Below are 23,763 nucleotides of genomic sequence, written 5' to 3'. Positions count from 1 at the left end.
AGAGAGCAGAAGGTGGGGGGGGAAACAGAGGGCAAACACCGGAGTAATAACTGGAGGGAAAAGTTCATAGCACAGACCATAGCCAAGGGCTGAAGTCCTCTGGTCTTTCCCATTCTTGTTCTCTTCATCCCAGCTCCAGCCCCCCTTTCCCTTGTCCTCATAGAAGGAGACCAGCATGTCAGACAGGGTTTGGTCCTTGGCCAAAGGGGAGCTCTGCCTGCAATTGAGTTTGCCTCCAAGCAGCCCCATCCCATCTTAGTGCCTGTCTTCTTCGCTAGCCCCTCCCTGACTAAACCACCTTACTCCTACCATGGACCTGGCCTATATAGGGCTACCGGCAGAAGGACTCCTACATCGCCAGCCAGGGCCCTCTTCTCCATACCATTGAGGACTTCTGGCGAATGATCTGGGAGTGGAAATCCTGCTCTATCGTGATGCTAACAGAACTGGAGGAGAGAGGCCAGGTGAGCTCAACAATGTCCTGGGCTGTGGGAGACAGAGAGCACAGGAAAAGGGGTGGAGGGGAGCTAAAAAGATATGTTTGACTTAAACTGTCCAAAGAGCCATATCCAAGCAGTTGATCTGAGCAATCAGGAGCTTCTCAGGACTGGAAGAGCAGTGTGGTGTGAGCCCCCAGACAGTTCCTGCCTCTTACTTCTCTTCTGAATAACGTTTGCCCAGAGCCTAGCTTTGTGCAACACCTCCTCCTCCCACCTCCCAGGCAGGGCAGAGCTAGTGAAATGAGGGATGCAGAGCCAGACTGAGGATCTAATGTGGAACTCCTGAGATGTCCCTAAGAAGAGATTGCCTTCCAGGCCAGAAAAGTGAACCAGAGGACTGTGGGAAGATGAGTTGCCTCTTTGTGAACTACAGAAAAGAAAACAGTAGAACCTGAGAAATAAAAGAAAGAAGAAATTTATAAGTTAACATTCAGTAACAAGGAAATCTTTTAAAGAAAACATTCTCAAGTCAGTTAAAAAGTAGAACTGTCTGGGAACTCAGAATGTAAGGGACCTTAGAGGCCCCCATGGGTCAGCCCCCCTCAGTGCAGGGAATCTCATAATGCACAATCACACAGCCTCTGCTGAGCACTTTGCATCCCAGAGGTCACTCGTTCTCTGCCTGCCTCCTGCCCCCACCTCTCGCTGTACTGCTGGGTGGCACAGTCTGTGTTCACACAGTGTTTACGTTCTTCAACACTCCATTGTGGTTGCATAGTACGGTAAATGTGCTTCTTTATGCCTGGCGTGTGACTTCACAGGGATCAGACTCAAGAGAAGGAGCCTGGAGAAGCCAGCAAGGGCCTGATGATAAAGGTCTTCCTGAGCCTCAGTGAAGAGTTTGGACTTTATAGAGCGGTTTAAGAGCCCAGTCCCTCTGGCTCAGTGAGGAGGACAGATTAGAAACGAGCACACCACAAGCAGAGAGGAGGCTGTGGCTATGCTGCCGATGGCCTGGACTCAGCACAGATGGTGACATGGGTCTGTCCCAAAAGATGGTGAAGAGGTGGCGTGGTGACAGGGTGAAGAATTAAGGACAGCACCCACTTATGACTCAGTGAATTTACAACCAATTAAAAATCACTAAGTGTATTTTACATTAGTTGTTACTAGCTACACCTTCCCCATTCTGTACTTGTACAGTTTGTTTAGCTTTGATACAACTTTATACATATTTGCACACTGATGTTCTATATGCAAGATTTTTTTTTTCAGTTTTAATCACTTAACTCATTAGCTCTTCTTTCCGGATTTCTGTCATGTCCCTAATCAACAGACGTACTTCCTAGGTCTTCATCTATCATTAATAACAATACTGTTGAGGTGAGAGGTTTGGGGCACAGTTCTCAGCTCTGCAGTTGAGCAGTGAGCTACTGTGTTTTGTTTTTGGTTTGTTGTTTTTGTTTTTGTTTTAAGATTTTTATTTATTCATGGTAGCTAGAGAGGGGCAGCAGGAGAAGCAGGCTCCTGCTGAGCAGGGAGCCCAATGCGGGACTCAATCTCAGGATCCTGGGATCATGACCTGAGCTGAAGGCAGATGCCTAACTGGTTCAGGTGCCCAGTGAGCTACGGAGCTAGGTGCATGCCTCCTGGCCCTCTCTAATAAGCCAGGATAGAAGGTGCAGATAAACCGTGGACCTGCATGCGGTTATCCCCATACTGCCCACCTCCAGATCTGTGATGGGCAGGCCCATATTGTAGGGAGAAGCACTGGGATGGCAAGCACAAGTATCATCTCAGCCCGCTGCCCTGCAATAAAATGTGGCCCAGTGAATACCTCAGACTTCGTCCCGTTGGATTATCTGGCTCTTCCGTCCTTGAAAAAAACCTGATGAGAGTAAAGGGTGGAGATGGGGTGAAGGGCCATGCACATACACAGTCTCCCACCCACTGGGTAAGCCTGTAGGCCCCTCAACCTACCACTCTGCCTGTTGCCTCTCTGCAAGGCCTGTGAAATAAGCAGCAGCTCTTGCCCCCAGAAGCTTCTGAAATAAATGAGAACAGGCTATTAATGACATTCTTTATAAGGCCTCACGGCCCCGTAAGACAGGATTTCCCTTCCTGTTCCATCTACCATTTGTCAAGTGTAGCCTCCAGAGATACTAACACAAGCCTGAATGATACAGTGAAAGTTGCCTGCATTTACACATGACACCACCACTCCCCCCACCTGGTTTTAAAGTCCAAGGAAAAAGTCTTAATCCCAAATTGTCTATTTTCTATACATTAAAATTCCAAAAGAATTAAAACTTAAAATCCTCTTTGCTCCCTGTTTCTTATTTTTTTTCCCCTGCTCCATCTTAACCAGAGGGGTCCACCAATAAGGGAACAGGCTTGGTAAGGCTTGTTCCCTCAATAGCTTAGGTTGGACCATTCATCCGAGTGGGCAGAGCAGTTCTAGCAGTTTCTGCATGGGGTCAGACCAACCCAAGGTTGTGTTCCACTTATCCAGAGTCGGTAGAAGCGATTGCATTAGATGCCTGCCACAAAGCTGTGCGTTCTCATCACTGTTGTCAGCCTCAGACCATTCAAGACACTAGGTGCTATCTAGGAGGAGGAGCTTAAAGGCAGCAGGAGAAAAGACACAAAAGCTTCCCTTGCAGCTTCTGTAGGATATCATTATCTAGAGTCCATAACCTGAAGACATAAATCTGAGATTAAAGCCCCATTCCCAAGTATTCTGTTACTGGACTTGAACACCTGTTCCCATCTCCCATCCTCAGCTACTGATGATTTTAACAGCTGGCTTATTGCCCCTTGGTGGCCCGTATGCCTGCCTCTGCTCTTGAAGGCATAAGTATCCGTGCAGGTGATCCATTTACCCTTGGTCTTTCGGCCTCTCGGCTCCTTCAGCCATCTACTCAAATCACAGCCTCGTCATTGCCCATATCTGTGCTGCCTTTGGGATCTCAACACCAGCCACCCCCATCCTGCCCTGCTCAACATCTGTTGAGTGCCCACCTCACTACTTCCCTTCTCTTACTCCACAAATTTTTATCTTTACCAGGTCTCTAGAGATGAGACTGGGGTCTGAGGGCGCAAGAGCACCCGGCTCCAGGGCTCCCAAACAGGCCAGGTTCGGCCATTCACCACTGACAGTCCAAAGGCAGAGAGACGGGTGGAGGTGAAACAAGAAAGGAATTTATTTCAGTGAGGCCAGCACTGGAAAGACAGCGGACTAATGTCTCAAAGACTCTGTCCAAAGTGCTGAAAATAGTTCTAGGTTCATATAAGGAAGTTGTGGGACAAAGGTCAGTGGGTATGTGCAGGTGGGCAGAAAGGTCAGGTCGATCACTGTCTTGGGGTCAGTCCAGTCACGTGGGGTCTTGTTGAAGTCAGGGCAGTCGTTGCTTGAAGAGTAGTTTCAGTTCCCATCCCTAGATGCTTTGCCTGCCGGGACTTTTGCCTGAGTTAAGAGAGAAGCTGGAGAGAAAAACTTAATCAGAAAATACAGACCGGGGGCGCCTGGGTGGCACAGCGGTTAAGCGTCTGCCTTCGGCTCAGGGCATGATCCCGGCGTTCTGGGTTCGGGCCCCATATCAGGCTCCTCCGCTATGAGCCTGCTTCTTCCTCTCCCACTCCCCTGCTTGTGTTCCCTCTCTCGCTGGCTGTCTCTATCTCTGTCAAATAAATAAATAAAATTTAAAAAAAAAAAAAAAGAAAGAAAATACAGACTGAGGTGAAAATGGAGGTGATTGAAGTCCTCTTCCAGAGCCAGGGACTCCTCCACTTCCTCAGCCCCCGACTCCCCTTGTGTTCTCACCTTCCTCCTTGCTCTCTTTAGAGTTTTTATGAGTTGTCATTATTATCATCCTTGCCTTGCTAACATCCGTTATTTCCTCCCGGTCTTTTATTTTCTTGGCACTGTATCTCACAGCCTGGCTCATTCTTCTCTTACGAAATTGGATGAGAACGCGCTCATCTTCCCTTCTACAAGCCACCAGCCTCCTCAGATCTGTACCCATTCTCTCACCTTCTCTCCCGTTGTGGTGGGAGGGGGTTCCTTTGCCTCACAGCCCACCTGTCCACTGTGACTGCTCACTCCCCTGCTGCCTTCTCAGGCTTGTTGCTGTGGTCCTTCTCCCTTGCCTCCATCAGCACTTCCCTCTCCGCTGTGTTACCCGAACCAGCCTGTGCCTTTTTGCATTTCCTATATTTACAAAACAAAAATCTCTCTCCTGACCCACAGTTCCTTCCCTCTGTATCCCATTGCTCTGCGCCCCTTCCATCCCAACACAGCTCCTTTGAAGAGTAGGCTTCCTCTCTTCGAGTTCTCTCCTCACCCTGTTCCTTCTGGGAGTACTTGAGTCAGGATCAATGGTGACTGCCTTCTTGCCGTTCCAAAGTCGTTTCTTCTCGCTTGTCTTTCTGGCCCTTTTATAGCAGCATTGGAAATACTGAATGCCTCCCTCTTCCTCAGAACACTTTCTTCTGTGGAATTCCATGATGTCAACCACTCACTGGCCTGGCAGCAACCTTTGTTTTCTTTGTGACCTCCTCCTCCTCCTCCTCCCCTTGGTGACCTCTAATCATTGAAGTGTCCTAGACTCAGGTCTTAACCCCCTGTTGTTTAACACACTGTGCCCTGAGGACCTCATCTAGTCCTGTGGCTTGGAATGCTATCTCTATGCCAGAGGTCCCCAAATCTGTGACTCTAACCCAGCCCCCACTTCCCAGTTGTGGACTGGTGTATCCGTGTGCCCACTTGATATCTTCACATGACTGTTAAGGTTCTCGAACTCCACCTGGACCAGATGAACTATGATTTCCTCCTTCCCCGTACTACTCCTCCCCGCTCTTACCATCTCGTTAAGTGGTCCCGCCTTCTGCCCAGTTGTTCATGTCAGAAGTCTAGTAGTTACCTTCATTACTCCCCTTTCCTCGGTGCCCACATCATCCTCCCTTCCCATATCAGTAAGATCTAACATATGCTGAGCACGTCCACCTCTCTCCAGCACAGCTGTGGACCCCTCCTCGAAACCACTGTCTGCTCACCTGTGCCACTGAAGTGGCCCGACAGCCCATCTACCCACTTCTATTCCCACCCACTTTTTGTCACTTCTTCACAGGGCAGCCAGAGATCATTTTGAAAATAGAATTCTCACTGTGGTCAGTCCTTGAAATCCTCTTTGGACTTCCTGAGCTCGTAAGGGAAAATGTACCCAGCATACAAAATTTAAGAGCCTTTCATGTTGACATCTAGTCCAAGACTTGAATTGGGTTCTTCTTCCTAACAGTTTCACTTGCTTAATTTAAATCTCCTAGTTTCCATTTTCCCTCCTTCCCTTCTGCCGTCTAGCTGCTAAGTGGGGCATGGCTTCTGAGATGGGTCACAGCCTACTCCTTGACGGGAGGGTCCCATATTTGTCACTGCTTTGTGTTCTGCACAGGCCTGGTGTCCAGCTCTGTGCTCTCACGTCTCCCTTCTCAGCAGAATCCCCAGGCCTTCATAGCCCTGGGCACCAGCAGGCACAGCCACTGCTGGCCCCTTCTCTGGATTCCTCAGGCCCACGTTCTGCCTCCTAAGGAAGGGGGTTTCTCTCCTTTGGCCCAGAGGAGGGTCACCCCAATAGGTCTCTAAACTGAAGCTGCTCTTGTTAAGTATTTCCAAAACCTCCCTCAAAACCTTGCCTTCCAGCAGCTCAACTCAGCCTCCTGAACTAGTGCTGCTTTAGGCCCCACTCTCTCTGCCATCGCTCTCCTCACAGCCGTGAGAGGCACCTCTGGACTGCCGTTTCCCTCAGTTGTTGCCTTTTTCTTAAAGAGCTGGCTTTGTTTTTAAGTCCATCCTGCTTCCTCTGTGTTGTGCCCGCTTGGAGAGCTAAACTAAATAAACCTTGTAACCTTCACCTGGCTGAGTGGAATGAGTTGCTGCCATTGGTCCAATATCTATAATTGTCTTGTGTGGCTTCTTTGTGTATCATCCTTAAACCCTAACCCTGGGGTGCCTGGGTGGCTCAGTTGGTTAAGTGTCTGTCTTCAGCTCAGGGCATGATCTCATTTATCTCAGAGTCCTGAGATCTAACCCACACCAGGCTCTGCTCAGCAAAGAGCCTGCTTCTCCCTCTCCCTCTGCTTCCTCCCTCCTGCTCATGTACTCACTCTCTCTCTCTCTCTCTCTCTCTCTCAAATAAATAAATAAAATCTTTCTAAAAAATCCTAACCCCGTAAGTTTACCAGGCTTGTCTCCTTACCTGTTCACCTACAAAACTGTGTCACCTTGAAACTCACTCTACGGCATTGATCTAACTAACCTCTTGTTTGGTCCCAACCACATGTAATGACCTTGGGGAGTTGTCCCCATTAGTCTAGCCACAGCAGGCTCCCCATTTGCTTCTACTCTTGGCTGACTCCCTGTCCACAGTTTTAATAGAGGACTCTGTATCCGTGGTGGCCTTCTTCCAGTCAGCCCCTTTTCTCTGTTGTGCCTCACCGCCAAACTAGGGTCTCAAATATCTGAAAGCCGTCAAGTGTGGGACCATACTATTCCTTTTTCTAGTCATAGCATGACTCTAGCTCATACACTCCATTTCTCTCAAGCCCATTTGGATCTTAGCACTTATAATGGTTTTAAAGGCCCAGTCTTCAGTCCTGTCTGGTAAACTGTGTGAGGGCAGTGTTGGGAGGGAACTGTGGTAGCAAAATACATTCCAAAAAACAACATAATCTCTGTTTAAGAGCCTTTATTAGAATTTTTTTAAAGCTGTTCTGGTTGAGGAGAGGGCCCCGAGCACCAACCCTCATAGCATTCTCAGGACTCCGAGTGGGTATACGTAGAAAAGACTGGTCTGTGACATTTCCCAGATGCACCACTTTGATAATTCTGTATTTTAAAATGAGGTCAGTGTCATTTATAAAGGGGGTAATGAATGATCACACATATGAAAAGCAAGAAGAGTCACTAAAATGGACCTTCAGTAATGATTTTATTTGGACTAAGAGACTATCAGTGATTTTTATTTTTCCACTTTTTGTAATTTTCCCAATGAATGTGAAGTACATTTATGGTTGAGGATTTTAAAATTGCCAATAGTGAAATATTTAAGATTTTCCCCAAAATGCTTCAAAGGAATGGACAGTATAACTGTATTGTTTTACTTATGTATGTGTAGCGTGACTTGTTCTGCAAACATTGAACAAATTCATTTAGCAGCTACTGAGAGCTTACCGCGTGCAGGCAGTGTGCAAGGTGCGGGGAGACAAAGAGGAAAAGAGGCAGTCCCCACCCTCTATACTTATAGAGGAATTGAGCCAGATGTCAGCAGAGACAGGCCGTAAACCGTCTCCTGCTCACTCGCAACAACAGAAATGCGGGCACCATTGCAGATTCAGAAGATCAAGAGGAAAGGGATGGAAGGATGCTGTGGCCTGGGCTCTAGTGAAACACCATGGCTGGGTGGCAGTGTCAATGGGGTTCAGTTTTGGATTAGCAGTCTGACATATGTAAGCATCTCTGAGGTAGAAACACCCCAAGGGAGCAAAGGAGGGGAGAAAAGGAATTGGAACAAAAACATTCCACTCCTCTCCCTCCACCCTGCCATTAAGTGTCAGATGCAGCTGAGGTGATGGGCAGAGCTCTTCAGAGATCCTGTCACGTGTGGCAACTTAGACTATAGGTAAGTAACACCAAAAGGTTAAGTGATTATGTCAGTAAGGAAATGAAGTTTTTAAATATACACTTGACTCTTGAGCAACACGAGGGTTAGGGGTGCTGACCCCCCAAGCCCCTCTTTCTATTTTGTGCATTCAAAAATCTGCGTATATCACAGGGCTGAGAGCTGCAGCATAGGGAATATAGTCAGTGGTATGGTACTAGTGTTCTGTGGGGGTAGATGGTAGCTACGCTGGTGGTGAGCATAGTGTAGACTTGCTGAATTACTGTGTTGTACCCCTGAAACATATGTAACATTGTGTGTCAGCTATAATCAAACTAAAAAAAAATCTGTAGGGGTGCTTGGGTGTTTCAGTTGGTTAAGTGTCTGCCTTCAGCTCGGGTCATGATCCCAGGGTCCTGGGATTGAGCCCCGCATCGGGCTTGTTGCCCAGTGGGGAGCCTGCTTCCCCCTCTCCCACGCCCCCTGCTTGTGTCCTCCCTCCCTCTCTCTCACTCTCTCAAATAAATAAATAAAATCTTTTTTAAAAAAATCTGTGTGTAACTTTTGACTCCTCAAAAACGTAATTAATTGAGCACTGCTGACCTGAAGATTGATTGATGACATTAACAGCACATATTTTGTATGTTTTGTGTATTATATACTGTGTTCCTACAATAAAGTAAACTAAAGAAAAGAAAATCATTAAGAATATCATAAGGAAGAGAAAATACACTTACACTACTGTCCTGTATTTATCCAGAAGAATCTATATATAAGTGGGCCCACGCAGTTCAAACCCGTGTTGTTCAAGGGTCAGCTGTAGATGTCCTAGTGAGGATCCTAGTGAAGTTAATTGGAGTGAAATTAAGTAATGTAATGACCACTCTTAAGTTTTTGATACCTTGGTGATGACATGTGTCCTGGAAGAGGTGGCTTCCGTAAGACAGAAGCAGACAGCTCAAAGGGCAGCCCCGTCTCTACCATACATGGTGTTCCAAACTCCTCACCTCTCCCATTTGTCCCTCCAGGAGAAGTGTGCCCAGTACTGGCCCTCTGATGGAGTGGTGTCCTATGGAGACATCACAGTGGAGCTGAAGAAAGAGGAGGAATGTGAGAGCTACACTGTCAGAGACCTCCTGGTCACCAACACCAGGGTAAGGTGGCTGGGGGATGCGGCTCCTCCTGCGGGGAAAAGCCAGGGCGCCCTGCATCTCTGATCCCCCTTCTCCCAAAGGAGAACAAGAGCCGGCAGATCCGGCAGTTCCACTTCCACGGCTGGCCTGAAGTGGGCATTCCCAGCGACGGAAAGGGCATGATCAGCATCATCGCAGCCGTGCAGAAGCAGCAGCAGCAGTCAGGGAACCACCCCATCACCGTGCACTGCAGGTACCTACCGCTCTCCCCAGCCCTCAGAGGGGGAGAGAGAGCCAGGAGAGGCAGGCCAGGGAAGTGACAGTGGGGAAAGACGGATAAGAGCAGGATACACTGGTGAGCACGTGGCAGTCGAGTGTGGTGGCCAGCACAGGGCCAGATAATGAGGGAGGGTCGTCGTGTTTGAACCTGGCATTAAGTGCTAGGGAACCAGTGATGTTAAGATGTTGGGCAGGGGAGCATTTGGGATAGTGATGGGGTACAGGTGAGCAGCAGGCAAGATTGACAGTGGAGAGACCAGTTGGGCACTGTGGGTTGAGGGTCTGGCCTCCCTAAGAAACACAGGAAAAGAGAGACTATTTTGAGAATAGTTTGAAGAAAAATGAGCAAGACTGAAAACATAGATGTGAAAGAAGAGGAGTCAAGGCTGTAGGGTGTATCCCAAGTTTAAATCAGGGTTACTGGTAATGATTGCTGCCACTGACAGAAGAAAGATGATAAGGGGACTCGTTTTGGGGGGCAGAGGCGAGTTTTGTTTGGGGCATGTTGTTTGAGATTGCTCTTTAGGGGAAAAAAATTTACCATGAGTTTGTATTGCTATTATAATTAGGGGAAAAAATTCTTAAAAAGAGAAGGAAGAGTATATCATAAATCACTGCAAATTGGTTTTAAAAACAGAAAAATGAGCAAAGGAACTTCTAGGAATGTATCCAGTAAATGTGCTTCAAGTGACCAAAAGGACATAATCACCAGGACTGAAGTACTGTTTATAATAATGAAAGATTGTAAAGTATCTAGACATATTAATAGGGGGCTGACTGAATAAGCTATGATGGGTCTCATGCTACAGAGCTACAAAAATTAACGAGGAGTCTGCTTATATAGTGGGTGTGCGTTAGTCCTCTGGACGTATTGCTCTGTGAACGAAAGCAATCGGGAGATAGGGCAAGAACACATGTTTCTGTTGGGGGGCGCCTGGCTGGCTTGGTGAGTGAGTGGGGCGTGCGACTCTTGATCTTGGGGTTGTGAGTTCGAGCTCCATGTGGGGTGTAGAGATCATTTAAATAATAAAAAACTTAAAAAACGTATGTTTCTGTTGGTATATGCATAAGAGTATCTCTGGAAGGACAAGCAAGGACCTGAGGACATTGGCGCTTTCCCCCGAGTGCATCTGAAGGGGAAGAATGGAGTAGGAAGGAAACCTTTTGTTGTTTGGGACTGTTTTGAAATTTGAGCTATGCTAATTTATTACCTATACTTATTACCTATACAAAAATAAAGCATTTAAAAGATATCTTGAGGAAAAAAGTGGCAAAGTGCACCAACTAATACAAACCGTCAGTGAACACGAAAAGATGCTAAACTTTACTAGTGATGTTCTGAGAAATGAGAACAAAGACAATGCAGTGTGGCTTTGTGCCCATTGGATTGGCAAAATGTTAAAAATTCCTTGGTGGTGCACCTGTCTGGCTCAGTCAGTAGAACATGCAACTCTTGAACTCGGGGTCGTGAGTTCGAGCCCCCCACATTGGGGTAGAGATTATTTTTTAAAAAATTAAAAATTAAAAATAATCTAAAATTTTAAGAAAAAAAGGATTCCTTGGACTACTTCCTTTGCTGTAGGTCACCCTTTCTTGGCAAACCCCAGATTTTCTAGCTAGCCTGCATCTGCACTGTGCCGCTGAGTGTGGCTGAAGGAAATTACCGGTTCTAGGCCTCAGTTTACATTCCTGACCACTGACCTCGTGGTTGGCCCTTAGTGCTGCCTTGCTATCCTTCTACACCTTCCACTCTTCCAGACCATGGCGGACATATTAGGGCCCGGTGCCAAATCTGGCCTACCACCTGGTTTTGTGTGGGTCTGCAAGCTAACAACCAGTTTTACATTTTTAAGATTTTATTTATTTGTCAGAGAACAAGCAGAGAGAGGGGCAGGCAGAGGGAGAAGCAGACTCCCCACTGAGCAGGGAGCTTAGTGCAGGGCTGGATCCCAGGACCCTGGGATCATGACCTGAGCCAGAGGCAGACACTTAACTGACTGAGCCACCCAAGTGTCCCGTTTTTACATTTTTAAATGGTTTTTTAAAAATCAAAAGACTTATTTCATGTCATGTAGATTGCATGAAATTCAAATTTCGGTGTCTATATATAAGGTTTTATTGGAACACAGCTATGCCCATTTGTGTTTGTACTGGCTGCTCTCATGCTCCAGCAACAGAACTGAGACCATACGTAGTGCTCTCCTTGCCTCACTCGCTGCTCAGCACGCAAGAAGTCAGAGTTGTGCAGTTGTAACTGATGTTGTGTCTTCTCAGCAGAACCTAAGATATTTTCTATCTGGCCCTTTACAGAAAAGCTTGCCAGCTTTTGTCCTAGATGATTATTTCACACCTCCTCTCAAATCTAGATACCATCAGCACCTCTTCTGTCCTCATATTTAAGAGAGGACGGTGTTTTCTGTTTGACTAAGAAAGGAGAAGCAATCAGAACTTCCATGTGCTCCCAGCACCCAGCCGCCTGTCCCCCTGCATTGGCGCTGTGGGCCCTGCATCCCTCCTGTTCAGTGGATAACTTGTCTGACCGCTCCCTGAAGCCCGTTGCATTAAGCATCCATTGCTGTGTAATACTACCACAAACTTAACATCTTAAAACAACACACATTTATCTCACAGTCTGTGGTCAGGAATCTGAGCACATCTTAGGTGAATCCCGTGCTTCAGGGGCTCACAAGACTGCAGTCAAGGTGCTGCCCAGGGCTGTGGTCCCATCTGAGGCTCGAATGGGAAGGATCCATTTCTTTTCTTTTTCTCTTTTTTTAAGATTTTATTTATTTATTTGAGAGAGCAAGAAAGATAGCACAAGCAGGGAGAGTGGGAGAGGGAAGGGGAGCAGGGAGCCCAACATGGGGCTCGATCCCAGGACCCGAGGATCATGACCCAAGCCAAAGGTAGATGCTTTACCAACTGAGCCACCCAGGCACCCTGGGAAGGATCCATTTCTAAGCTCTCTTGGTTGTTGGTACTATTCAGTTCCCTGTGGGCTGCTGGACAGAGGGCCTCTGTTGTTTGAAGTTCCATGCCACGTGGACCTTCCCAGTGTGGTCACTTGCCTCTTCTAAGCCAGCAAAAGAGAGTATCTCCTTGTGAGACAGGCATTATGATGCCATGTAACGTTATCACATACGTGTAATTATATACATCTCATCACTCTTGCTGTTATCTGTTGGTTAGAAGCATATCACAAATCCCGTCCACACTCATGGGGAAGAGACTGCATAAGGGCATGAACACCAGGAGGCAGAGATCTGGGGGTGGGGGGGAGGGTGGTAGGGCCTGTCTGCCTCAGCCACCCTCCCCTTTGGCTCCTCAGGGACCTGACTTCACTATCCTACATCATCACGTTTTCCTCTGAATAACTACTAGATAACTACCATCTTGCAGATGTGCTATAATTTCTCCCATCTTAATATTTTAAAAACTCTTACCTCTAATTCCTCTCCAGGTACCCCTCTGTTTCTCTGTTTTCTCAAAAGATTTGTCCAGACTTACTCCTCAGTTCCTCTCTTCCCATCCTCTTTTGAGCCCATTCGGTTAACCTCTCCCCACCACATCCATTTCAACTGCCCCTTTGAGTGCTACCTGTGACCTCCACGTTGCTGAGTCCAGAGATCCTTCTGTCTCATCACCCTTGACCTTCGTCAGCATCAAACACAGTTAACCACTCACTTCTCTGTGGAATGCTTTCAGCATAGCTTCTCCCCTGGTTTGTGTCCTCATTGGCTGATTCCTCTCCATCTGTGGTCCAGGGCCCAGATGGACCTCCTCTTTGTTGACTAACAGCCACTCCCCTAGGCAAGCCCATCCCCTGTCCCACCCTTCCCCCCGATCTCAACGCAGCAGCCTAAGAGATTCTTCTAAAAACTTCAGTCAGGCCACATCACTTAGAATCCTAATAACAGCTCCTAAGGCCCAGCTTGATCTGAGGGCTCTGACCTCACCCCTACCACTCTCCTTTCTTCCTTCGAGTCCTTCCATCCATCAGACTCAGCTACACAGCTTCCTCACCTAGACATCCTGCCTCGTGCCCGAGATACTTCTCCCCAGACAGCTGCTGGGCCTTGCCCTCACCTTCAGGTCTCTGCTCATGTGACACCCTATTAGAGAACCTTCCCTGACCACCCTGCCTAGAACTCCATTCCTCTTTCTCCTTCCCACACCATAGGTCTTACTATCTGGGGGTGCTGTTCCCCACCACAGCCCCTGCCACACAGCAGGCACTCAGTAAGGGTCTGGTGAATCAACTGATGACATTGAACAGAGTGGATAGTGTCAGAGTCAGAGTCTGGATTCCTGGGATTTAGGAAGCAAATGAGAGGCATGGAAAAGAATCAGCACACACACAGTGCAGAGGGGTAGGGTTTGTCAGGAAAGGAAAGAGACTAGAATCCCAACATGAGTGAGCAGCAAATCAGGGCAATTCAGACACATTTGTAGGTAGACAATGAAGGCTCCGTGCTGGGTGGGAGGGAGCGTGTGTGAGGTTCTTCACCACTGTCCTGTGGGCGAGTCTCTCAGCAGGCAAAGTGGGACATCCAGGAAGGGCAGCGGGGGTACCCCTTCCTCCCCAGAGCAGTGTGAGCACAGGGCTTAGGTGGAGAGGAGCAGATGGGCCCTTGCCGCCACCCCACACCAGCATCTCCATTAGATGACAGCCCTTCCCATGAGCACCAGCCTCCACCTTGGCCTTTATGTGCTCATTGCCACTGTCTTCACCTTATCAGCCCAGTGGGTTGTAACAGATATGTCTGCTCTGTTACAGTGCGGGGGCAGGACGGACGGGGACCTTCTGTGCCCTAAGCACAGTCCTGGAACGGGTGAAAGCGGAGGGGATTTTGGATGTCTTCCAGACCGTCAAGAGCCTGCGGCTACAGAGGCCACACATGGTCCAGACACTGGTATGCTGCCCACACCACCACCCATCCACAGCCCTTCTCTGTCAGGGCCATCTCAAGGGGGAGGCTCTTCCAGGGGCCCATCGTTCCCCAAGGTGCCCCAGATAGAATGAGCCTTGGTGACTGAGAGCAGAGGGGCACAGCGCTGTTAGCAGTAAGAGAATCAAGTGGCCTCTCTGAAGGCTAGAAGGGGGTGCCTGGGTGCCCCACGGGGCTCTGCACTTCTCCGCGGGTCCCGGGGTGGGAAGACTCAGGAGTGCCTCCTCTTCTGCTCAGACTCCTGACCAGCTCAGTGACCACTAACCACTGAGTAGAGGGATAAGCATCCACAAGGGCCCCAGAACCTTGGATAACTAGACATGTCTGAGGGGAAAGAAAAATGCATTTTAAGAGCATTGCAAGTTGGTGAGGCTTTGAGAGCTGGGGCACCTGAAGCCTGGCAAGCGTGGTGAGGTGTGGGCCACACAGAGCCATCTCCCCTCCTGCTTGGTCCACCAGCCCGGCGCACTCACATCTGACCACTGCAGGCCTAGGGCTACATCTTTCCTCTCAGGTCACCTCCATCTTGACAAAATTAGCTGTACTCAACCCAGAAGGAGAATGCTGTCAGAACTCTGGCAGGCAGTATCTGGACTCGGGTTCAAGTCCAAAAACATTCACTTCCCCTCCGGTTTCCGTTTTTTTAAAAATAGGCGTGTCAGGAGGTGCGGGTACCTTGTTGTCTTCATAACGCTGGTTCTCCCTCCGCTTGCCCTGCAGGAGCAGTATGAGTTCTGCTACAAGGTGGTGCAGGAGTACATTGACGCATTCTCAGATTATGCCAACTTCAAGTAAGAGGTGATGAGACCCGGTGGACAGGAAAATTGCCTTTAATATTTTGTAATATTCTGTTTTGTTAATATACCCAAAATTGTGTATATATCTTATAACTGTTTTAGAAATTGGTACATAGGCTTCTATTACCTATTAGGTGGAGATTTTATATGTAAATGTGTTAGCACTGATAGTCCTTTTTCCAATGTTTTATTGGGGAATTAAATAGTGTGATGTTTGGATTGATATCGTGAAATCCTCTGCCTGGAAATTGGGCTGTATTATTCTTTGGTTTAGACATCTTTTCCTAAAGAAGGAACACAAAATTCATTCCAGGTAGCTCAGCATCAGCCAAGAAGAAAAGCACAAAGTTCTCAGAGCTCTTGAGGAAATTGGTTGTCCTGGTGCCCCCCTCTCCCCCACCCCTTTCAGGTTGTTGTTCCCTCCCTGCTCTGTAAATAATCCCTGCCCTGTCCACCCTCCCCCCATCACCACTGCAACCCACTGTGGGGAGTAAAGGGACCAGAGCGGTATCTCTGGCACCACACTAGGGATTATCAGGTAATAAAAGCTTTGACTCCCTGAGGAAGCGTCTCCCTTTGTCTGGGATGGGGCAGCCGGACCAGGGCTGGAGCTCTCCTAGGCCACTCCTGGCCCTGCTGTTAGTGTTTGGTCTCAACTGGTCTCAGAAGCCACCATCCTCTCAACTCCTTTCCAACTGGCACAGCCTCTCCAGCTCTCAGCTAAGTTGCCGGGACCCATCTTCCATTCCCAGCACATCTTTGGTGCAGTGATCCCAGCCAGCCTTGCTCCCTGGAAGATGGTCCGCATCCTCACTGTTTCCCTAGCACAGGGGCATGGAAGAGAGAGGAGGTAGCTGGCTAAGGCCAGCCCAACTTCCCTCGTGCTTTGCTATAAAATTGTCTGGATTATGTCACTCTGTCCAGGATAAGTCTTTATATCCACACTTACTAGATTAAATAGCTTTCATTTCCTTTTATATCTGTCCACATTTCCAGGACTTTTATGTGAAAGTGCCTCAGATCCAGAGGCCAGGATGGTAGGAGTCTTCAATCCCAACCTGATATCAAGCCTGACATTTATATAAAAGTGTCTAGCGTTTGTATCTTAAATAATGTGGATGTTCATTTATTTCTCTTGTAATGGTGTGCCCAGTCCAGAGACCCAGTGTTCTCCCATCTTGTGGTCCCAGTGTCCCTTAGAATGTTATTTGTCTTCATGGCTGAAGCTGGATCACTGTCTTTTCCAATGGAGAAGCAAAAAGAAAATGGAAAGAAAGCAACTTCATTTTTAAGGACATGAAGCAAAAGCTGTGCTTTCCATTTTCACTCCTGTTGGCTAAAACCTAGTCATAAGGCTACACGGAGGAATGCTGGGAAATGTAGTCTTTAGTTGGCATAGCTGGGAGGGTGGGTCTGTTCACTGCCTCTTATCCTCATGAGCAGTTCGTCATGGGAACATGAGCGTCAACTGGTTGCCACAGCTGTCAGTGCAGGGCTGAGAGAGTCTCATGACCCATGGGGCCTTTCTCAAGGAGCAGGGGCGGCCCTGGGCTACTCAGTCCGTCAGGAGTTGAGAAGTGGCACCCCAGCCTGGGCCGTGGAGGCACACTCAAGAGGTCATTGCTGCTGTGCTTGTTGGCGGAAGTGGGACTTGAACTGGACCCAAGGGATGCTGGAAATTTGGATGAGTGAAAGGAGGCAAGGTCACATGGAGCCACATTACAGAAGGCCTCAGAACCCTACAGAAGGTGAACAGATGCGGTGGCTCCAAGATGGGAGCCAAGTTCACCACATATTCAGGATATCTTCAGGAGGCAGGGGCACCATGACAGACCACCTCTGGAAGTTTCTGAGAAGTGAGTGTGTGTCAGAAATACTTGGTCCTTCTGTCGGAACTAAGGAACTCCAAGTGGCAATAAACTGAAAACTCAGTGGTTTTCAAAGAACCATGGGTAAATTAAGCAATCTGAGAAGGATTTCTGATGAGGTACCATGTTTGGGAAGGAGACCCTGGCTCTTTGCAGGCTACCTTTTGGTGCCTCTGTGACCGAGTCCTGGCAGATGGAGGAGGGCAGGCCTCGGGTCAGCAAGCTACATGGCAAACCTGTAGGAGAGCCCATCATGTGCCTTGTGCTGCCTGCCTTCCTCCCAGCAGGCTGCCTACCTCCTGTTGCTAGGGCTAGTGCTGAGCAGCTTACACACCAGTGTGTCCAAGGGTTCCTACAGAAGGACTGAGTACCTCTACCAGCCGCCCATGTGGCCTGGCCACGTACTGCTGAGTCCTGCTGATTTGCTTGGTTCCTTGGGCCAGTATTTTTTTTTTTTAAGATTTTATTTATTATTAGAGACAGAGCACGAGCAGGCAGAGAGAAAAGCAGACTCCCCACTGAGCAGGAAGCCTGACATAGGGCTCGATCCCAGGACCCTGAGATCATGACCTGAGCCGAAGGCAGACGCTTAACTGACTGAGCCACCCAGGCACCCCTGGGCCAGTATTTTAAATATCACCTGGCTGCGAAACAGATGTCTTCAAGCAGGACTTGCATGGCTGCAAGAGACATAAACCCGACAGGAACTAGTCAAGGCTAAAGGGAAGTGGATCGGGGCTCACACCCCACCATCATGTGGGAATGGCAGGGGTGACTGCTTCATCCAATGCCTGCCCCTCGGCTCCTCGGCTGTGCCCCCTGGAGTTAGAGCTAGAGCTGGGAGGATTTCTCAGAAGGGGAACGAGGCATCCAGTGCCCACTGTGCTCAGACTCACTTCATCAAGTCAGCGCCCTCCTGGGCGTTCAGTTTCCTGCAGCACTCCACCACCACCACCACCAAATGCACACGTCTTTGATTTTAATTTAAAAAAAAAAAAAGTCACTTCCCCCAGGCCTATAGTCTCCTGCCTTTATGATAGACTCTCCCCTCTTCCACCCTTCATCCCCACAGATTCCTTTCTTACCACTTGCCAGGGATCCACTCTCTGTCCGCTAGTTCCTCCCTTCTCTCTCTCTAGCCTCTGCTCCTCCTTGTTCTCCTTCCTCAGAGACCGGGCATTCCTGTGGTCTGTGTGTGGTGGACCCTCAGCCCTCTCCAACCCTGAGCTCCCCTCCTGAGCTCCAGGTCGGCATACCGTGCTTCCTGCCAAGTGACTGCACAGGGTGATCCACAGACACCTGTCTCACACTCCCCCTGCCCAGGGGTTCACCTGGTCTCTCCAGAGTCTACCATCCCTTCCTGCAGCCTTCCAGCATTCTCTGTACCTCTTTCCCTCCACCCCAAGCCCGGGGATCCGGATCCACTGGCAGTTCCTGTGTTGATTCTTCTTTCCGTTTTGGTTCCTTATGTGGGAGCACCACAGCTGCCCCGTGTGCAGACTCTAGCTAACTCCTTGTCATCCTTCACCAAGACCATCTGATCTGGGGTTTGTGCCCCTCTGTGCTCCAGCAGCACCTGAGCACTCAGCTGTAAGCCTCCCCTGCTTTCCCAGATGCTCCCAGATGGATAAAGTCCTATCCTCAGGGCTAGCCATTAGTTGGAGCTCAGTGGTGAATGGCCATTACAGAATGGCTTTCTGTGTCCTGCCGAGAGGGATATGAGGATGAATTTCAGAGTTTGTCATGTGGAAGGGGACAACAAACATTCTTGAAAAGCTACGGATGTTGCCAGAATGGAACCACAGTGTCCCCTGGGAAGCTTAGTTCTGGTTTGGATTTTTTAGGAAAAAACACAAATTACTGAAAAAAGAAAGGCACCCCATTCCTCTTTTAAAATAAACACAGGACTTCGAATAAAACATTCTGTAAACCCAAACCAGAACTAAGCTAGTTTATTGAACTCATTCATTTTCACTAAACCACAAATGTTTTCCTAAAAATTACTTGGTTAACCAACACATATAGGAACAAAATGTGTTTCCTGAAACAATTTAACTGAATATACAGTCCACACATTGCTTCGGGTCCCTGCTAAAGATAAGTCATTTTGAAAATTCACGTGTGCCTTCCTGCCTGAGCAGCTGAAGTCGAGGCGCCTGTCAATGACTGTGGTGCCCGTTATGTTATCCCCTCCCCCACTTTGCCACAGGATTTGACGCACTTGCTCTCCTAACGACTGGCCAGCACAACGCCACGCCTGACCCTGGCACTTGCATTTGCTGTTCAGCCGATACGTGAAATGCGGAGATTGGCTATTAACCCTGTAAACAGGCCTTTGCCCTTCCCCTGGCCCCCAGGCTAATAGCTGGTGGTGGAAAGCTGAGCTGACGCAGATTGAGAGGTGGGGGCACGTTTCGAGGGTCCTAGGTTAGCAGTGCCCAACTCCATGAATAGTCCTGGGTTGAGCACAGGGGAAGGCTTGGAATCTTGAGAGGCAAAACTGTTCCTGCCCTCCCCTTGCTCATTTATAGGCCCACAGATGCTGCACTGACTGCCCCCTTAACTGGCCCCCTCTCATGGGCCTTCTGGGAGGAGTGAGAAACCACCTGGGGGTAGTGCCCCACTCAAACCTGCCTCCATCTGGAGTGACCCCCACCCTGGTGCCCATCCAGCCCAATTTACAGTGGGGCAAACAAGCCCTCAGGCCCTTATAGTCTCCCCCAGACTCTTCACAGGTTGCTGGGTTCCCCATTCAGGCAGCCAACTGTGTGGCACAGTGGGCTTTTTCTGGCCCCCTCCAGGCCACAGTTTCCTTTTTGGGTCGGAGAAGACTGAGGGCTTTGTAGGCCAAATGCAGGAACTTGAGGATGCAGCCTGGGAAGTGGGAAGATGATTCTTTAGGGCCTGGCCAGGCTGCAGCAGGAGTCTTACAGCTTCAGATCCCTGGGAAGGTAGGGAGAGGGAACAGTCTGGTGACCGACCCTAGGGCCACTGGCTAAAAATACACTAGGAGCACGCACTGGGCAGGGAAGGATGTTGGGTGGCAGGCTGCTCCTCCTCCCTCTTTGAGACGTCACTGGAGTGTGTGGACCAGGAACAGGGGGTGGAGTCACCTGATCAATAAATCCCAGAGCTGCCTGTCTGGGGGTCCTACTCGCCTGGAGGAGCCACCTCAAGGAGCCACCTCATCTGCAGCTTTCCCTGGGTGAGTGAAGAGGCTGCTCTCCTCAAGGGCTGGGGCTCCTGGACGGAAGTCTGTCCTGGGTGTGTGCACACTGTTCCTCTTCTCTCTCCCAAGTCCCTCTACCCATGAACCACATCCCGGCGTGGGGGGCTACCCTTTGCCTTTCTCTCCCCAATGCTGTTCCTGTGCCTACTGCCTCTAGTGTAGGAGGGACAAGGGGTAGAAGCACTTGCCCCTGTCACCACCACACATCCATTCTACATCCCCACCTGCCATGGAAGAAAGATGGCAAACCACAGAGAATAGAGGCAGCGTGCCATGCACCAGCTGCCCCAAATGCCCTTACACTACTTCCTGGCTCTTGAAGAGCTCCCCTCACCCAAGTCTCTGTTCCTCTCCCAACCATCTCCCATCTCTGGAATCCCTGAAGGGGATCCTCTGTGCCCCAGGGGGCTCTGGGGAAGGCGAGCTGCCAAGGAGCCTTTGGGGTCCAGATCCCTAGAGTCCTGGGATGAGGAGCAGTGGCAGAAGAGGGAAGGGCATTAGGAAACACTAATGACACCCCTGAAGTGCCAGTTGTCCAAGGGGACCCTGAAAGAAAAGGAAGGAGGTATGGATGGAAGTGTCTCTTCTTGAGTGCTGTCCACTATCCATGGGAGCAGCCCTGCCATGGCCAGCTGCAGGCTAGGCTTTCTGCTACTGCTGCTGCTGACGGTCCACCCTGGATCCTCGAAGGCTCAGCACTGGTCCCATGGCTGGTACCCTGGAGGAAAACGAGCTTCCAGCTCAGCCCAGCACCCCCAGCATGCTCCAAGGCTCCTAGGTGGGTTAAGGGTCTCCCCAGCCTGAGTGGGAGGAAGAAGGCGCTGGCTGTGGCTCTTTCACCTACTGTGAGCCTGGGGTGGGAGTAGTGGGCAGGCCGAAGCCTTGGCTCCTTTCTGAGGAAGGGTCCTGGGCACTGCAGCAAGCAGCCCAGACCAGACGGCCCATAACCTCCCAAGCGATGCCCTGGCTCCCCCAGAGAACAGTGTGCCCTGGGAGGCCAGAACCACAGGCTGGTGGCCCCTCCGCCGGAAGCAGCACCTGGTGAAGACACTGCTGGTAAGTACAGGGAGAGGCCTGGCATTGACCAGCAGGGGCCGTTGTGGCTAAGGACTTGGGGGCTATGTGGACAGAAGAGGGGGTAATGAGACAACACTGAGACGCCCCCTGCCAAGGCACCCCCTGGCACACACAGCAGGATTCCGTCTGCTATCCTTCCGATTTCCCAGAATTCTAGGCAATTTATGATAAGATACTTATGTTAAAAGATTAGAAGTCACTAGTGGAGTGGAGATAATTGTACTGAAACGCCATAAGTAAGACTGGCTGTAGTGGGGTCCTCGAGGCTGCTTTCTTGTCAGGAGAAGCCAGTGCGTCTCGAGGACGGCCCCAGGAACCAGGTGATCACTGACATGCACTACGAATGACAGTGATTGCAGAAGACCGCTGTGCAGAGATGGGTTATTACTATTTTGCAAATTTAAAGTGCACCAAGAGAGCAGTAACTGAAGAAGAAAGTTGTAAATTCCTATAAGGCAAAAACTTACCACCTAATTAAGTCGGTGTGAGCTCAGGTTTTTACAAAAGAGGCGCGTTAAGGGTGGACAACGCCCAGGGAGCTACAGAGCCCCCAGCTGGGGCCTCTAGCTGGCAGGCGGCATCTGCAGGACCGAAGAGCAGGCCGATCGCCTGGCGGCAGCATCCTGCTCCGCAAAACCAGGTCGGGAAGGGTGGGGGCGGACAAGGTCGCAGCCGGGCGGCCAGGTAACCAGGGCGCCCGCTGGAATGATCACCCCCCTCCCCCCGCAGACCGGACGTAGAGCGCCGCGCCCTGTCGCCCTCCAATAAAGATGTGAAGTCCCTGAAGCTGCTGCCTCGAGTTGTCTCCTCCGTCCCATCCCTCGCCCACCCCCGCTGAGACCCTACCCCACGTGGGGGTTGGAGGGACGGGGCCTGCCCGCCGGCGGGAGGCACACGGGGCGGTGGGTGGGGCGGCCCCGCGGGAGGGGCAGCCAGATCCAGTTGGCCTGGGGCGGACGCTGAAGTCTGCAAGCCGGAGAGCCTCCAGCAGCCTCCAAAGGGGTGGGGGCGGGGTCCGCGGACCACGCGTCCTCGTGGTGCCCCGCGGCCGCTTCCGGGTCCCGTGATGCCCTGCGGCGCCGGACGTGGGGGAGCCGAGGCCATGCTGCGCGCGCTGCGAGTACTGGGTGGGGCCCCCGGTGGGCCTCCGGCCCCGCTGGTGCTGCCGTGCGGGGCCGCAAGACCCGCCACGACCCTCCGGCCAAGTCAAGGTCGGGCGCGTGGCGACCCCCGCCGCAGGTGGATCCTGTAGAATTGTTCTTGCTGACGGGCGTTACCGGCACGTACGCCGACGGTGTGCGCCTCTCAGGTGGTGTGTGACAAGGGGAGGTGGCCGTCGGTGCTGTGGGCGGGGGGTCGGAGCGGGCGGGCGTGGAGGGTGCCGACTTTGGGCGCGTCTCCGCCCAGGCTGGAGTTCGCGTCCGAGGTGCGGAAGAAGGTGCACGAGGCCCGGTCCGGGGTCCTGGCAGAGCGCAAGGCGCTGCAAGATGCTACCGAGCACCGCGACCTGATGGCCTGGAACCAGGCGGAGAACCAGCGGCTGCACGAGCTGCGGTGAGTGGCCCGGGAGGCGGGCCGGGCCGCTGGCTGGCGCGGCGGAAAGCCAGCCGCGCTCAGTCTCAGCCTTTTGCCCCACCCCAGGTTAGCGAGACTGCGGCAGGAGGCGCTGGAGCAGGAGCAGCGGCAGGCGGAGGAGAAAGCTCGGCGGGCCAGAGAGGCGCAGGCCTGGGCGCAGCTCAAGGAGCAGGAAGTGCTGCAGCTGCAGGTGGGCCGCAGCTGGGACCGGAGGCCGGGGACTCCGCCTTGGCGCGGCGCAGTGGGGCACTGCCTACGTGCACTGAGAGCGAGCAGCCTTGAGTCTTGAGAGTTAGCAGAAGAGGATTTGGGAAAGGAGTGCAGGGAGAGTGAGTGGCAGGCGCAGAGACCCAGAGTTGTTACAAAAAGTATTCCAGCAGCTAGGTGGTGGTAAGCCCGCATCTGTGGGAGGGACCCCCGTTTTCACAAGGAGTTCATATTTTGGTTTGCGGGTGATAAAGTCATTAAAGTGTTAATATTCTGGGCTAGGGCGGCAGGTGTGAGACTTAATAAAAGCAGGGGAACCAGTTAGGAGTGATCCAGCAAGAATGGATGAGGTCTGAATTAAAGTAATAGAGGGAGGGACGCCTGGGTGGCTCAGTCTCAGGTCATGATCCCAGCGTCCTGGGATTTAGTCCTGCATGAGGCTCTTTGCTCAGGGGGGACCCTGCTTCTCTGCTCCCGCTGCTTGTGCTCGAACTCTCTCTCCCACCCTCCCTCTCTCTCTCTGACAAATAAATCTTTAAAAAAAAAAAAAAAAA

General features: G+C 50.6%; 2 protein-coding genes and 1 pseudogene across 5 annotated transcripts in view; all 3 read left to right on the top strand.

Moving 5' to 3' along the window:
• PTPRA (protein tyrosine phosphatase receptor type A) overlaps positions 1–15,815 on the top strand; it is a 150,947-nt gene extending 135,132 nt beyond the window's left edge. For all 4 annotated transcript variants that reach the window (XM_040638065.1, XM_040638064.1, XM_008703290.2 and 1 more), the window contains 5 exons: positions 330–464; positions 9,124–9,249; positions 9,330–9,481; positions 14,285–14,420; positions 15,177–15,815. In XM_040638065.1, coding sequence (XP_040493999.1) covers positions 330–464; positions 9,124–9,249; positions 9,330–9,481; positions 14,285–14,420; positions 15,177–15,251 — 624 coding nt within the window. In that variant the 3' untranslated portion in view covers positions 15,252–15,815. The remainder of the gene's footprint in view (positions 1–329; positions 465–9,123; positions 9,250–9,329; positions 9,482–14,284; positions 14,421–15,176) is intronic.
• Positions 15,816–20,974: 5,159 nt separating this feature from the next.
• Positions 20,975–22,265, top strand: LOC103674386 (progonadoliberin-2). The gene is made up of 4 exons (XM_040638659.1): positions 20,975–21,128; positions 21,249–21,406; positions 22,015–22,067; positions 22,157–22,265. The coding sequence occupies exons 1-4, from the start codon at positions 20,975–20,977 to the stop codon at positions 22,263–22,265; spliced, it is 474 nt and encodes a 157-aa protein (XP_040494593.1).
• Positions 22,266–22,529: 264 nt separating this feature from the next.
• Positions 22,530–23,763, top strand: part of LOC121104647 — a 1,702-nt pseudogene continuing 468 nt past the window's right edge.

This window comes from Ursus maritimus, unplaced genomic scaffold, assembly GCF_017311325.1.
Source record: "Ursus maritimus isolate PB19 unplaced genomic scaffold, ASM1731132v1 scaffold_22, whole genome shotgun sequence".
Taxonomy (NCBI): Eukaryota; Metazoa; Chordata; class Mammalia; order Carnivora; family Ursidae; genus Ursus; species Ursus maritimus.
The sequence above is the reverse complement of the archived record's forward strand: the minus strand, read 5'-3'. Positions and strand labels throughout refer to the sequence as shown.

What these genes read in the sequence shown, in the direction of transcription:
- LOC103674386 (XM_040638659.1), top strand. Translation starts at nt 20,975, where the DNA reads ATGGCCAGCTGCAGGCTAGGCTTTCTGCTACTGCTGCTGCTGACGGTC. An exon ending in GCATGCTCCAAGGCTCCTAG is followed by an intron (nt 21,129 to 21,248) that starts GTGGGTTAAGGG and finishes CTCCTTTCTGAG; the next exon opens with GAAGGGTCCTGGGCACTGCA. An exon ending in ATCCTGCTCCGCAAAACCAG is followed by an intron (nt 22,068 to 22,156) that starts GTCGGGAAGGGT and finishes CTCCCCCCGCAG; the next exon opens with ACCGGACGTAGAGCGCCGCG.